Raw genomic sequence first — 16,910 nt, forward strand, 5'->3', positions numbered from 1 at the left:
GAGAGGCCACAACAGAGAGAGGCCTGCATACAGAAAAAAAAAAAAAAGAATAAAGAAAATAGAAACAAGGAAATTATCACAGAAATAATATAAGAAAATACTGGAGAACTAAAGTATCCACTGATGCTCAGAACAATGGAAGCAAATAAAAGTCACAGAAGTCATAAAATTGAGAAATTTCAAAAACGTCAGGAAAAAAATTCAAAACATCCTTTAATGACCTATAGATGTACCACTGGATCCTCCAACATGTTCACACCAAGGTCACACCTTCTCCAGGTCACTTCCAGCCAACGACTGAGAATGATGGGGTACTAAGGCAGGATCATTCTGGCAAGACAGCAGACTCCTCCAAAGGGTAACTTTGGCTTGAGGACAAGCCATCAGCCTTTCTTGAAAACGTGCTGCAATCCCAGTCTTTCCCCAATTTTTCTTCCTTCTCTCTCTTCATAGGTGTCAGACTTGTGCTACAGACTGAAGGTTTTCCCCACTTCGTCCTGCTTCTTCCCCCCAATAAACTTCTTGCACATCTAATTCCATCTTAGCATCTGTTTCTTGGTGAACTTGAATTAACACACATTGAAAAAGGAAAAAAATAGATCACTTTCAAAGAGAGGAGAAACGGAATAGTGAGTATTTAGCAATTTTGAATGTTAAAAATAAGGGAGCAACTCCTGCAAAATTCTAAGGAAAAATAATTTGCAACCTAGAATGTTACATGCAGCCAAGCTACTAATCAAATTTCAGGATAGAATAAGACATTTAAAATAAGCAAAGACTCCAAAAATTGCCTTCCATGATCATTATTATAGCAGTTGCTCCAGGAAAAACAAGGAAATAAATCGTGAAAAGGTAACACAGATCCACAGAATAGTGAGTCCAGCCCAGGAGAAAGGAAGTTAAGAAATGTCTTCTCAAGAAGACATCTTTATTGTGTCTAGAGAAAATTCAGTTTGTTTGGAACAGGACGAAGGGGAGGCCAAACAGGGCATGCTCCAGAGGAAAGGGGGGACTTGATTGGACTTCCTACTAAGATAGAATAACTGGAAAATAATTAATGGCATATATAATTTGCATATAAGAGGAAAAAATAAGGAAGATAGAAATTAACCAAAAAAGGAATAAAGAAAATATACTCATCCTACATTAATTGCTTTTGTAAAGAACCCTACTTCCATAATCACAAAAATGTAAATACTGATATAGATTCATCTAAAAAGAGCAAGTGGAGGTGAGAAGTATAAGAGAGTTAAATCCTCCTCTACCATATTACATACAACTAATTTAAAAGATCTGAGGTGCAAAATCAGGCAATATCAGATCAGCATATAGTTTAGAAACATTCAGTGAGTACAAGAAGAAATAGCAGGACTTCCCTGGTGGCACAGTGGTTAAGAATCTGCCTGCCAATGCAGAGGACACGGGTTCGAGCCCTGGTCCGGGAAAATCCCACATGCTGCAAAGCAACTAAGCCTGTGCATCACAACTACTGAGCCTGCATTCTACAGCCCGTGAGCCACAACTACTGAGCTCACATGCCTCAACTACTGAAGCCCATGAGCCTAGAGCCCGTGCTCTGCAACAAGAGTATAAGTTACCGCAATGAGAAGCCCGCGCACCGCAACGAAGAGTAGCCCCCGCTCGCCACAACTAGAGAAAGCCCACACGCAGCAATGAAGGCCCAATACAGCCAAAAATAAATAAATTTATAAAAAAATAAAAGAAGAAGAAGAAATAGCTAAGAGAAGAAAGTGATAACCATTAGGGACTGGGTAAAATAATGTGGTAAGGCGATTCTTTTATCTAATATAAAACATTTGTTAATAGGTAATATATTTAACAATATGCATGTGTTATGTTGATATATATTCTTCTTTACCATAAAATGGTAAAAGAATTCTAAATTAAAAAAGAAAACTCTAATTTTCATTGATTGTCTCTTTCCCAACTTTTGTACTATGTTCTATTCTTTGCTTTTCCTTCGAGCTCTCTGAAAGACAGTTTTTAGACATGGTTTAATGTCACAAAATACTGACGACTTATATTGTACTTGGCGATTAATGTTTCTATAAACTAAAAACATATATATATACAACCTAATTCATGAAATTTTATATCTGTTTGCTTACTTTGAATTAAAAATAGCCTCATATAAAACTGAATGTTAATTCTGTAATATCATAGGGAGGTATATATTTACAAATATTGGCTCCCTTTTTCTCTATCTTGTCCTTGATAATAATAGCTGCTATTTGAAGAATGTCAATTATATGCTCAATGTTTCCTATACTGCATGTCTCACAAAAATTCTGCAAAGTAAATACTGCTGCTCCAAAGTGTACAGATGAAGAACCCTAATTTCTGAAAGATTAAGTAACTATTTCAAGGTTACAAAACTAGAGAGTGGCAGAACCATGATTTTAATCCCCGTTGATCTGAGTCCAAAGTTAGTGTTCTTGACCACTCATTCTTGAATTTGTTAGCTTAAAGCTTTCATGACGTAACCAAGAGAAATAAAAACATACGGCCACACAAAAACTTGTCCATGAGTGTTCATAGCACCATCATTCATAATAGTCAAAAAGCAGGAACAACTCAAATGTTCATCAACTGGTAAATGGATAAATAACATGCGGCTTATCCATAAAATGGAATATTAGTTGGTAGGAAAAAGGAATATAGTACTAATATATGCTACAAAATGGAGAAACCTTGAAAACATCGGGCTAGGGGAAAGAAATCAGTCACAAAAGATCACATATGATAAGATTCAATTTATTTGCAACGTCCAGAATAGGCAAATCTACAGAGACAGAAAGTAGATTAGGGGTTGCCTAGGACTGGGCAGGAATGGGAAGAATGGTAGGGGTGGGGGAGTGACTGGAAAGGGTATAGGATTTCTTTTTATGATGATGAAACTATTTTAAATTGATTGTGGCGATGGTTGTACAACTTTGTGAATGTATCAGTGCTAACCTCCACAGAATTGTACATTTTAAATGGATAAACTGTATGGTATGTGAATTACATCTCAATAAAGCTGTTACAGAAAAAACAAAATAAACAAATATATCCTTTCAAAAAACCTTTGCTGATGTATGCAAAGACAGGTAAAGAATTATACCCATAAAAATCTTTCTAGCCAAACCAGGGCTACACAAAATCAACATGCTGAAAAACTAATTTGCTTTGATGAATGACAAAGTTACACTCAAAACAGACCTATTGTTACGCACCACTAGCAACCAACAACTACACTGAAGCATTAAACTTGGGGGAGTATATTACTTTTAGCCTGAATTTCTGTCCAAAAAAAAAGTCAGTTTTCTGCACTTCAAGCTAATAATGTTTTATTAAAGCTACTAATCTGTAACTCTGTAGCTATTTTTTAATTTCATTATATAATTTTCTCATTCATAACCTGGAGCAATTTTTGCATATCAAGCTAGATATTACAAAGAAACTTGTCTACCAAATGCAGACTCAGACTTAATCAATTCCATTTAGCTTTGTGATAAGTCCACTCTTGGTTAAAGAAGATATCCTTGTGTGTGTGTGTGTATATATATATATATATATATATATATATAGTTTTTTACTATTAACTATAGAATAGATAAACTATTTCTATTAATGAAAGAGCAGATAAGCTAAAGTTAAGCCCAGTGTTGTCTGGCCTTGAATTGTGCAACACAATTCTAGTGCAAAACGTATTCTGATATAAAATATATTTTACTAATTTATTTTCTGTAAATGATTTTATCCTGTCCAAAGACAGAGGAATGCACTAGATCTTTCATATGTTCTTTGAAATCCAGAAACTATACATTTTAATGCTTGTTGGTAGAAGTAATTAGGATACATCATAATTGCTTGGATACAATATTAAAGTTTGAAACATAATCTTGAAAAGACATCACATAAAAATATTGCCTTTCTCTACATCTGCGTCTTTATGCCTGTCCTGCCCCTAGGTTCTTCAGAACCATTTTTTTTTTTTTTTGAGGACACGGGGAGGGGGAAGGGTAAGCTGGGACGAAGTGAGAGAGTGGCATGGGCTTATAAATACTACCAAATGTAAAACAGATAGCTAGTGGGAAGCAGCCGCATAGCACAGGGAGATCAGCTCGGTGCTTAGTGACCACCTAGAGGGGTGGGATACGGAGGGTGGGAGGGAGACGCAAGAGGGAGGAGATATGGGGATATAAGTATACGTATAGCTGATTCTCTTTGTTATACAGCAGAAACTAACACACCATTGTAAAGCAATCATACTCCAATAAAGATGTTAAAAAAAATTGCCTTAAGTTAATGTAAAATAACTTTTGTCCTAGGCAAATGCTGAAAATCAACGTGCTTATTGAACAAATACTATATGCAAGTCACTGTACATGGAAAGTATCCTCTAAGGTGGCCTCCAACAATCCCCACTCCAGAAGTCATCCCCCTGTGATCCTCCCCTTTGAGTGTGGGATGAACCTAGTCTCTTGCTTTAAATGAATAGGATACAGCAAAAGTGATAAGATGTCACTTCTGATATTAGGTTACCAAAAGGATACGGCTTCCATCTTGGATGTTTTCTCCTGTTCTCTGGTTCAGTTGCTCTGAAGGAAGCCAATTTCCATGTTATAAGCTGTCCTATGGAGAGGTCCACGTGGCAAGAAACTGAGGTATGCCAGTGGCCAATGGCCGGAGGAATTGAGGCCGATGTGAGTGAGCTTAGAAGTGGATCTTCCCCCAGTCGAGCCTCCATATGAGACGGCAGCTCTGGCTGAGAGCCAGATGGCAACCTCATGAGAGACCTTGGCCCAGGCACTGAGCAAAGCCCTCCCAGATTCCTGATAGATAAAATGATGAGATAATAAGTGTGTATTGTTTTAAGCTGCTTTGGGTGGAATTTGTTATGAAGGAAAAGGTAACTAGAGTCCTGATTCCAATGATTTTCAATGTTAAATAGGATAAAGAAACATGAAGAAACAATCCAAACAAATCGGTTGCATATTCTGCCATGAGAAAGAAGAAAACACTTTATTTCAGTAAAATTAATACCCTAATAGATATTTTTTTAAATGTACCAGACTATTTAAATATAACTATTATGAAAAATGCAATTGAACATGCATGCCAAAACATAGGTGTAATCATGTTGCTGCTCTCCTTAAAAAGGAAGTCCACTCCAAGCTTTAATATGGCCTAAAATGCCCTGGTATGTTATGGTCCCTGCTGGATTTATCCCTAGCCAATCCTTCCATCATGTTCCATGCACCATGTTCCTACCACCCCCAGAGCACAGCCCTAGCCCTTCCCCAACACTGTCGTTTTACAATACCCCATTCCAAGATAAAAATAACAACAATGATAATAATAGCAAAGGAACTACAAACAGTCTAGGAATAAATACAAGAACAAAGAGGGGGTAAACAATTAGGAAATTAATCACTGATGGAGAATATACACCTGAAAAATATATGACCTCTAAGAGAGGTAGAAGTAAAAAGAATAAGTCTGTAATATGATAAAGAATACCAGGCTAAACCAAATTGTCAGCACAGATACACCAGACTCTCTAGTGGCTAGACATATTCCCAGTAAAATCAGGAACAAAACAAGGATAAATGGAAATATCTGTTGAACAGAAGAAACAGGCCTTTCTAAAACCACCTTCCACGTGTTTGTCTCTTTGAGAACCTTCTCCTATTCAGGCATAGGACTTGGATGAAGCAAGTGAGGCCTCTAAAATGTAAAATTTAAGGATACACTCTCAAGGCTGGGAAAGTGCAGGGTCGGCAGCTGCATGACCCTGGCAGTGAGCGCCTCCTTAACTTCTGTGCCTTAAGAGTCTCCCTTGCCTCACACTAGGCCCAGTCCTACTCAAATTCTCCCTCTTGCATCTTCCACTAACTCTTTCCTCCTGACAAGCTCAAGCCTGCCATTTACAGCCAGCCAGCCCATCAAGAGAACTTTGGATTTCTTAGGAAGAAAGTAAATAGCAGCCCCTGTGGCCCACATGTTTCTGAGTGTTCCAACTTTTCTCATTAACTAAATCCTATTCCAGCTTCCCCAAATCTTCATTGTCATTTCCAAGGAAATCAACTTTACAAATTCCCCATACTCAATCTCCAAAGACCAGACTCTTTTATACACACAACATATGCGAGAAAGTTAAAAGTGGGGAAGTCAGTTTTTAGACATTTCTTATGATATATATATATATAATTTTAGGGTCTCAGACAACACCTTTGTCTTAACGACTTAATGTCGATTGTTCTCTCTAGTTCAAAAAACGTTAAGAGTAAAATGAGATAATGTATGTGAAAACTGAAAGTAAAACTATTATGTAAATGTCAACTATGATTCGTCACTATTTCCTTTTTATTGAAATCTATTATAAGCATACGTCACTTATATGTTATTGGAATGGGGCAATATTACAAGAGGAGAAGATTAGCTTTTTTTTTTTTTTGGTACACGGGCCTCTCACTGTTGCGGCCTCTCCCGTTGCGGAGCACAGGCTCCGGACGCGCAGGCTCAGCGGCCATGGCTCACGGTCCCAGCCGCTCTGCGGCATGTGGGATCTTCCCGGACCGGGGCACGAACCCGTGTCCCCTGCATCGGTAGGCAGACCCTCAACCACTGTGCCACCAGGGAAGCCCAAGACTAGCGATTTTTGAAGTAATATGAAAACTTAGTACATAGAGCTTTGGTAAAGCTGAATGAATAGTGCTGCAATAACTTTAAATCTACAGAAGACATCGCCCTAAGGCCTAAATCCGGGTGTTATCTTTCTATGTGTTTACAGAAATAAAAACCGACAGTAAAACAGTCCATTTTAATGTGTTCCATAATGTTTTCTTCTTTGAGAGGCAAGTTCTTGCCGATGAACATGTTCTGAGGATTGTCATACTTAAGCCTTCATCTATGTAATCCTTTTACAGATAAATCCATCTCAAAATGAGGTAATTTTACTGAAACTAAGCTATTTGCATAGTGTCAAGGTAGGCCTACTACACACATGAATAATCTAATTTACAGTCAAGAGTACAAGATATTTAAAAATACAACAGCCTCAAATTGTTAAAGAGAATCAGATATCTCTCTTATCAATAAATTTCTGCCTAAAATATCACTTAGTTTTAGAAAGTATTCCTAAGTCTGATAATGATCAACATCTATGGAGTAACCTTTCTAAAACTGTGACGAGTAGGCTAGTGATTATACTACTCACCTAACTGCATCATTGGTCTCTGAAACAGCTTTCAGGTACTCCTTCGAATAAAAATAATTAAAGCAGTATTTCCGAATCTTATAGCCTCGCCATCGCCTCTGAATCTATTGAATTAAATAAAAAGATGAAATATCAGTGAACATTTTTAGTGAAAACATTAATAATTCTTCAAAATCAAGGTAATGATGATGACTCCTACCAAATAAAGTCTTAGGCTTTTCCGCTAATATAACAGTTGCAAATATAGGTTGTACTCATAGATTTATTATAAAATATTATAAAGACAAAAACATACTCTAGGTTACTATAATTTTTTATAATATTTATCATTGTTTTACAAATACTAAATGTGAAATTAACTATTGAAAGATCAAAAATTTGCTTTACCAATTCCTAACTCTTCTGCTTCCTGACCAAACAAATTTTTTGTTTCTCATAACCAACGGGCTTGAAGATTGTATTTCATCTCATTGAAATCAATGTTTTTAATGGACTTTTTTTTTTTGGCCACACCATGCGGCTTACAGGATCTTAGTTCCCTGACCAGGGATTGAACCCGGGGCCATGGCAGAGAAACCACCGAGTCCTAACCACTGGACTGCTAAGGAACTCCCTTTAATGGGCTTTTTAAATTCAGTGCTATCAAAATCTTTAAACAAAATGTTGTCTTGTACCTTCATCATGACATTTTAATACTTCTTTAATAATAACAGTAGGTAACATTTATTGAGCTCTTATTATGTGTGAGGCACTATTCTAAGGGTTTTGTTTGTATGTACGCATTTAATCATTAGAACATTTCTATGAGATATTTACAGATGAGAAAACTGCTGAAAAGAGAAGTTATTCAATTTTCCCGTAATTACTCAGCTATTAGTGATGGATTCAGGAATCAAATTAGAACTCGGGGGCCCATTCTCTAAACCATTGCAATATAGAACTGTGAACAAAATGAACTGCAATTTTCAACGAACAAATATTTCTGTTGAAAGTATCTTTTTCTCTTTTTTGAGATGAGAGGAGTGTTGGTGTCTAAGAAAACATACTTAAGTGGGCTACTAGATGCCTTAAAAGCCCCAGTAATCATAAGAAGAATCAATCTCTCTAAGGTCCATTTTTGCTAATACAACCCCTATTAGAAAAACTCAAAACAAAAATTATAATGTATAGATCCTAATTTTGTGGAAAACCAAAAAAAACTCAACTTCTTTAAAGGAGTAGAAGAAGAAGAAATAGAAAAAATTGAAAAAAATGTTAACTTAGCCTTGTATAAAGACTTAACTTCATTCTCTAAAATTTTCCAGCAGTTTCCATATATTTATGAATTATTCACATACTATGAACGATTCTTTTTCTGGATATGAAGTCCTTCCAATGTTTTGCAAAGTTAGCTAGGCTAGGAACACACATCTTTAAAATTTATTTTTTCATAGGAAAAGGTAATTAATAAGAGAATGAGCCTCAGTCCATTGGGTTTTATCCCAAAAGCCTATGATATTTTTACTAAATATGCTGAGTTTAGAATTTTTATAACCTTGAATGCTGGATCTATAAGAATAAACAGGAAAAATATTTTACTTGAATTATGAGCCCTTATTTTTCTCTGTTGTAAAATATGGCCATTTAAAAGGTATTTTACAATCTAAAATATTAAATGTGAAGACCTTGAAGAAATGTTTCAGTCAACCTCCCAATATGAGAATGACTAAAATAACTGAAGTTATGCAAAACCACTTATCTTACTGTTCTTATTATAAGAAAAATTAAATCAGAGAAATTAATTCTGCAAAGTAAAACTAAGTAGAATAACAAGCTAGTGTAACGATGTTATAGAATGTGTCTAAATATTTTTCAAATGATCTTAATTTAGAGCTTAATTATTTAAATAAAGAAAAATTAATTTTTCTAAAGTTCTATACTCAGTTTAGAAACTACCTCCCTCTAATTTGACCAAAACTGTATTATGGCTGGCAAAGAGAGAGGAGGAATTGATACAAAAACCATTTTCCTAATGAAAAAGAATAACCAATTGTACTATGTACATATATATATATATATATAAATTATACGTGTGAATAATGACTATTTTCCTGGCTTATTTAATTTAATCATTACAGTATCATTCTGAAGTAGAGGTTATTATTAGCCTTCTTTGATAAAAGAGGAAATTGACACTTAGAGAGCTTAAATAAATGCCTTGGGTCATACAGCTGGTTGGGTGGCTTCACATGAATTTCAGCTTCCTTTTATTGCATATACAGTATTAATTGTATTAAAGACACGAACAGTTGTAAACAAAACTACTGATAGAAAATCCATCATCGGCAATAGAAGTGACTCAGGAAGCATGGGAAAATATTAGGATATCAAATACTGTTAAGGGATGGACTACCTATTACATGAAAACACCACTGAATTTTAAATAAAATAAGATTAAATGTGCCAGAAAACGTAAAAGATGCATGCTGAAGTACTGAGAAGGAAAGACGGAGGGTGGTTTATGATTAGGTCATGGCAGAGTAGTGGAGATGCCCACTTGGAGAAAAGAAGTTGAAAGGGCAAACTCTGAAACTGGCTGAAAAATCTGTGCCAGTAGGAAGGGAACTAACAGAGGCCAATGGCATGGGCTCCTTCGCACTCCACACTGAGCAACTAAAGAAACAGCACTAACCACACCCTCAGAGTCTACCATTAAGCTCTCAGACAGTCTTCTAATGCACCAACTCCTTAAACATCTACCCCAAAGCATGCTACGATTCCTTTCCAAGACAAATCCTGGTATTCACAACTGGGTATTAAAGCTCATAACAGGTTAAGGGATGGTTAAGATAACAAATTAAAACTCATCCACACTGAAGTATAATAATCAACGTTTCAATGCCTTTGTTAGAGGGGAGTGAGTGAAAACAGCTGGAAGAAGCTGGGCGTGTGAGTGGGTGAAGATGCCGCCATCCAGTGAAGTAAAGAATCTAAAATTTACTGAACTCCATGAATGTGCCGGGTATTAGGCTAACTGCTTTAATCCTCATGGTAACCTTGTGAAGAGGGCATGATCTCCATGTTAACAATGAAGAAACTGAGGTTAATAACTTGATTAAGGTCACAGGAATACAAGTAAAAGAGTAAATGACAGAGCCAGGACACAAACCCAGCTCTGTCTTATTCCAAAGCCCAGGCTTTTCCCACTAAAACATCTGAGGGATGTACTGTATAAAGAGAAAGAGTGTGTGCAATGCTCTTTAATATAAAACACACGATTTTCTTACATTATAGGGAGCCCAGTTTAACCAGTATCTAATTGATATAAGATACAAATAGCTGAGATTCTACCATACTTCCTGTTATAGGAACAAATGACATCTTAAATTTTGCCCGTTTCCTGTTGATGTCCCAGTACTAGTGAATAAACCTAATTTTTTTTTTAAAACAAAGTACTTTCAAGAGGCAAAATGACTTCTGATAACAAAATGACTTTTGATAACTTCAAGGTGAGTGGGTTATGACTTCCAAAAACGGGCTAGTATTCATGTCCTTCAAAGTAATTAGCAACTTTCAGAAGTGATTGGTATAAAACAATTATTGTCATTGATCAGCTCTGAATAGATAATTTTAAACAAAGTCATTGCGTGCTCAGCAGATTACAGCTTGTTAACGGGCAAGTTCTAAATGACCTCTTAAGCTAGTCAAATCAATGATGCATATTCCTCATTAAGTAACATCAAAATGTAAGTGGTCTTATAAATAATGTTTATTTTAAGCACTAAAATAAATGGCAAAACCTTGATATATCAAAAGCCATCTGTTCATAGAAAAGATTTTCTCTCCATTGGGTTTATTATTATTCCTCAAAATTCATAGTAATCTTAATGTTATCAAAAGAGAGAAAAAATGTTTTGGCACCTAAAATTAAAATTAAAACATGAAAGACAAATTCACTGATGATACCCTTCCCAGGACTAATGCTCTAAATGTATATGAGAGCATATAAATAGGACACATCATAATTATACTTTTACTTATTAGAATGTTCAACATTCTAGAAGACTATGCAGTGAGCACAGAAAAGTGGGTTTACTAAATTTTCAAAGATAGGGTGTTTAAAACTAGTAATATCAAAGTTTTCATTCTCAATGCCACTACATTATCATGTCAAAAACATACCTATATATGTTATATATGTTTTATATATATATATATATATATATATATATATATATGTTTATACGTTACTCTAGTGGTCCTCTTGTTATTATAGTCCTTTTTTTCCTTTAAGTGAGGATTTCTATCTGAACTAAAACGTCTTAGGGCACTAATTTCAAGTTAAATCATTTAAAATAACTGCAACAATAAAGGATCAGTTGAGACACCCATGAATACCATTGAGAAAGTACATGTGATTGATCAATAACATGGACAAGGTTTCCAGGGTAAAAGAAATTCTACCTTAAAGAATTAATTACATCTGCAGTTCTTTAAAACTCTCTAAGTTTTAGATTATTACCACTTTTCATTCCTCATAGATCTTTGAAAATGAAAGGAAAAAGTCTGTTGGAACATATTTTTCAAGAGAGATCTCCAAGATACTACACATTAGCACTTCTTGAAATCTGCATTCATAGGACATTGTTCCAGTTAGGATTCTAGATGTGTGAGATGACCCAAAGGAGGCTTTTCAAAGGAATTGCAAGGAATCAGTAATGCTTAGAGAGTTTACCTTTGTTAACTTCCAAAGTCTGTGCCAGATTATATATCCTCATTAGGTTAACTTTATTGAAGACCAGTATATTCTAAGAGTTAATTTATAAAGGGAGAGATCCGCAGTTGAAAAACAGCAGTCCTAGTAACTATTTGGTGGGGCTTCTAAACTTTTAACAAAGTTAAAGTCCTCTTTTCTTTCTACTAATTTTTCAGGGTCCAAAACAGGTACGGCGGAGGTTCAAATACAACCAAATTCAAATTTCTGGATCACAAAAATCTATGTGATCTGCACCTTATACTGCATGCAGGAAAGAAATGACAGATTCTCTTTCATCGTTTGCTACATCCTGTACAAAAAATCCATTTAAAATTGTAGCAAGAACGGTGTTTTACCTGAGGTTATGATAGATGACAAATCCAGATGCTAACAATAGCAATATGTGAAGACCACAGCTCAAACATTCATTTATACGGTGACGTTTTTCATCCTAAGCCCCATCCAATTCTGCCTACCAGGGAAAGCACGTGACACTGAATTGGGATGTCTCAATTTGGTTTTCAACGGATTATTACTAAATCTAGAATTCCCTGAGTGAAAGGTACTACCAGTAAGAACGCTCATGAATTACCCGGGTCATGGGGTCAGGCAACCAAGAAAACCAGAGTGTAAAGTAATAAAATTTCCCTAACAGCTCAGTCGAGGGTTCATACAGTTGCTCTCATCCAGATTTCTGAAGAAAGGAGAAGAAGACTAGAAGTAAAGGCAAGTCTATACGTGACCAGAAATAACAGGAATGTGGGTACCAGACCTCTTGGGTTCAATTCCTAACACTGTCACTTACTAGCTATGTGACCTTGGGCAAGATACCTTTCTGCGATTCCATTTTCTCATCTTTCAAATTGGAATCATTATGATACCCACCTCAGAGAGTTGCTCATGTCAGACAATAGTTAAAATATTTCAAATACTTAGAATGGTGCCTGGAGAGTGGTAACTGCTATGCAATTGCTAACTGTTGTCATTATTATTTACCAATGTTCCTGACTTACCAAGATTTGGAGTTACGTGGTATTGCAATCTTGTTCTTGCATATATGCCTCAGGGACATATAGCTCTCACTGGCGGTTGGTTTGACTAAGGTGTACTCAGGTATCTACCGGCTATATCCATTCAGGCTTGGGTAGTAAATATGAGAATCTGGAACCATTCTATTGGGGAAATGGGGGCCTCAAAGACACAGCTGAGGCTGAATGGACGTATCCCTAGAAATGGAAGAATTAGATATAAGACATGTGCCACTCCATACAATAGGCTTCATCCTGGATGTGGTCAGCCAGTAAACAAAAGCCATAACGAAAACAAAATCCTAAATGTCGAGAACCATGAATCCAAGTGCTGGAGAAAAGGAACAAGTAAAAGACCTTGGGCGGATGAAACACTCCCATTAAACTGCACTGTTTTTGCTACCTGTGGATATTTATAATGGGCTTTCTACACATAAAGTAATTTTGCGTTTCGTCTTTATAGTATTAGAAAACTGATTCTCCAAGCCCTGTGTTTGGAGGGTCTGAAGTGACACCCAAGCGCTTAAGTAGATGCTCAGTAGCATCAGAGATGGAGGGTCAGTTCTGCGCCAGGCTGTAAAAAGATACACAATCGTACATCTAGATGGAACAGGGAGAGAAAGAAGTTGAGTAGATGAATCAACTCATGACATTTGTATAAGATACTAAAAGCTGTTCAAAGAGTGAGAACTGCAAAAAAAAAAACTGGGGGTCAAATTTAAACGAGATCCACAGAGCAGCAGCCAAGATGCTGGAGGAAAAGCAGAACCTAACCTGGAGTAAATTCAAACTAAAGACCAAAAAGGCAATAATGTGTCTGTCACACGGAGAAACGGGAGGAACAGGGCCCCAGGAGCTAAGATAAAAGTTTACTGAGCAATTTATTGCTGTATTAATTGACTGTCACTGGCCTAGCTGCAACTCAGTTGCAAGGGTTTTGTACAGGCACACTGTGGGTTCTGACAGTAGCTGATATCATCGCAAGCCTCCTTCAAGATTGTACCTGGTATAACGTTTTGGCAACGTCACAAAGCTCATGAGGTCTTCCATTCACATATGAACTGCACTGACCAAATATTACCTTCCCATGTCCAGTTTATCCACACCACCTAGCCTAGTCGGGCACTCAAAAAAGCCTTAAAGATCTACCAGCAAAGGCTTAAATAATTTCCATCAAGGCCGCCAAGGGACCTAAACAACTTTTTTACTCCTTGTTTAAAAAAGCATGAGCCAATGTTCATTGATTTATTCAGGGACATTTATTTAACAACCTAGTATAAGCCAGGAACTGTAGATACAAAGACTAAGAAGATAGGATTCGGGCCCCAAGAGACTTACAGTGTTTGGGATGTGGGGGAGGGTGGACACAGGCATGTAAATTAGTAAGGGTAATAAATTGTTACAGGTTCTACAACAGAAGTATGTTGATGGTAAAATAGGGACATTAAAAAAAGGAGAGTGATCAATTCTACACAGGTAGGGGGATGGTAAAATCTTTAGAGAAAAGGTGACCTTTTAAAAAATAAAGGCAGCAGATCAAGATATGAATATCTATGACATTAAATAATCACATACATATAATTTATTCTTCATTATACAAAAAGTGACATCTATTTAGGAATGTAGCTACAAATGAAAATTTTAAATTCCTTCTCTTTTCAGAAATGCTCCACTAGCCTCTTTGACAATTGAATATAACTTGTCATGCTAGGAGTCAATAGTCAAATACATAATTTGCAATTGACTCAGTATATGAGGCAGAGTAAGACAAAAGTTTTTTATTTTCTCCTGTATGATTTAGGTGCATATATAAGAATATATCTGTCTGAATATTAGTGGCCATATAGATTTCTGGTAGTTATCTCCTAGAAATTCTTCCACCTGTACACTCACTGCCACCCACATTTTAATCACTTAAAGGGTAGCTCTTTTGAGCAAAGTTAAGCTCTTTTGAGCAAAGTTAAGCTCTTTTGAGCAAAGTAACTTCATAGCTTAAAAACTGAAAAGGCAGAGTTGTGGCTAGTAGAAGTAAAACTTCAGCTGCTGGTATCAAGCTGGGGTTGTAATCTTCAGATGTGTATGCCATGAAGGTATGTGGACCACACATTGGTCTCTTCAGCCTCTCATTCCCGCAGAGACAAATTTTCAGAGCACCATCTTGCAAAAAAATCCACTTACAAATAGATTTGTCCAAGTCCATTACAAATAAGTTCAGTTCCAGTCATGTGATCACTCAATGCTAAAAATTAATCTTTGTTAGGTAATCGCATCAGCCTCTGTGCCAGCAAGCCTCATTCCTGATTCCTCATTACCAAGTTACCAAATTAACTCATCCAAACCTCTGAAGGAAGTCTTTGAACATCTTTGTAGAGAAGGGTTTCTATTATAAATTTCCCACAGTAGTATTTACATCTCCACAGAGCCTCGCAAAAACTCCTGAGTGTCTTTAGCGGATCATTTCAACCTCTATGTAATGCTCAAGTCTTCCTTCCCTTTGCTTTAATGACCACTGCATTCCCACCTCTACTGTTCTCTTCTGGAATGTGTCAAATAAAAAGCAAATATGGGGCTTCCCTGGTGGCACAGTGGTTAAGAATCTGCCTGCCAATGCAGGGGACACAGGTTCCAGCCCTGGTCCAGGAAGATCCCACATGCCGTGGAGCAACTAAGCCCGTGCGCCACAACTAGTGAGCCTGCGCTCTAGAGCCCACAAGCCACAACTACTGAGCCCGCGTGCCACAGCTACTAAAGCCCGTGCTCCGCTACAAGAGAAGCCACTGCAATGAGAAGCCCGTGCACCGCAACAAGGAGTAGCCCCGCTCGCCGCAACCAGAGAAAGCCCACGCGCAGCAACAAAGGCCCAATACAGCCATAAATAAATAAATAAATTTAAAAAATAATAATAAAAGGAAAGAAAACAAATCTGGACCTAACAAGGAGAGACTTGATTTGAAAGAATTACTGCAAGAAAGAGCGGGTGAGTGATTCCTGCAGCGATGGAGGTAGACTATTGCGATAAGGAAAATCTTTGACCATAAGATTTGCAAACATGGCGAAACTTAGGCAAAAAGAGTTTTCCTTTTAATAGGAAGGTGTGAACAAGGCTGGAAAGAACCTGATGTGGGGAAGTGGGATAAAAGGGTGGCATAATCATATAGGAGATCTGAGAATGCTTTTACCCTGAAGCCCATTCTCAAGAGGAGGTACTAAGGAGATGCCGTATGCTGGCTAAAGTTCAGGGACCTAGGGGAAGGAGAGAAGCTTAAGCACAGTTTGGTTAATAAACATGTTTTTTCCGGTTGACCAATGGAGACAAGCAGTTCAGCTAATCATTTGTGAGGTTAAAAAAATGGGAATTTGGGGGACTGTGTCTGGCCTTGTCATAGGTAAACAAGGGGCCATCCACAGCTAAGTCATATGGGGAAGGGTGGGTTTCTTTGCAGTAAGCTGTTTCCAAAACACAAAAGAGTTGGGGGGGAGGGGTTTAAACTATGCTGTTTTCTAGGATCACAGGTCTTAGGGAGAGTTCAACATTGTCCGCTGATTTTAAGCAAAGATGAGGTAACCCTGGGCAATACTATTAGGTGTGACCGAGCAGGACCCTATGGGGCCTTCCCAGAACTGACCCACACCCCGCGTCCTCCATCTGCCTCTTGTCTGTAGAGAAGTTTTAGCCTCCTAGGCCTTCCCCAAGTTCCAAAGAGTAAATTTAATCAGAGAAATGAGAAAATGCAGAAAGAAAGGAAAACAGTCAAGCAAGACAAAATAATAATAGTTTAGCCATTAAACAAAGTTAAGGACCTTTAGTTCCTCCTCAAGGACTATAGATAATATTCTGAGCCGTATGCTTTGAGCTGTTTTGCAGATACTGAAACCACCACCAAGCAGAAGAAGTTAACTGTATGTTGCCTGCAAGCACGGA

At 37.1% G+C, this 16,910-nt stretch overlaps 1 protein-coding gene across 1 annotated transcript in view; it reads right to left on the bottom strand.

Moving 5' to 3' along the window:
• SPATA17 (spermatogenesis associated 17) overlaps positions 1-16,910 on the bottom strand; it is a 187,221-nt gene that overhangs the window by 128,715 nt on the left and 41,596 nt on the right. The window contains exon 5 of the mRNA XM_065871860.1: positions 7,226-7,329. Coding sequence (XP_065727932.1) covers positions 7,226-7,329 — 104 coding nt within the window. The remainder of the gene's footprint in view (positions 1-7,225; positions 7,330-16,910) is intronic.

The sequence above is a fragment of the Phocoena phocoena genome, chromosome 1 (assembly GCF_963924675.1).
Source record: "Phocoena phocoena chromosome 1, mPhoPho1.1, whole genome shotgun sequence".
Classification (NCBI taxonomy): Eukaryota; Metazoa; Chordata; class Mammalia; order Artiodactyla; family Phocoenidae; genus Phocoena; species Phocoena phocoena.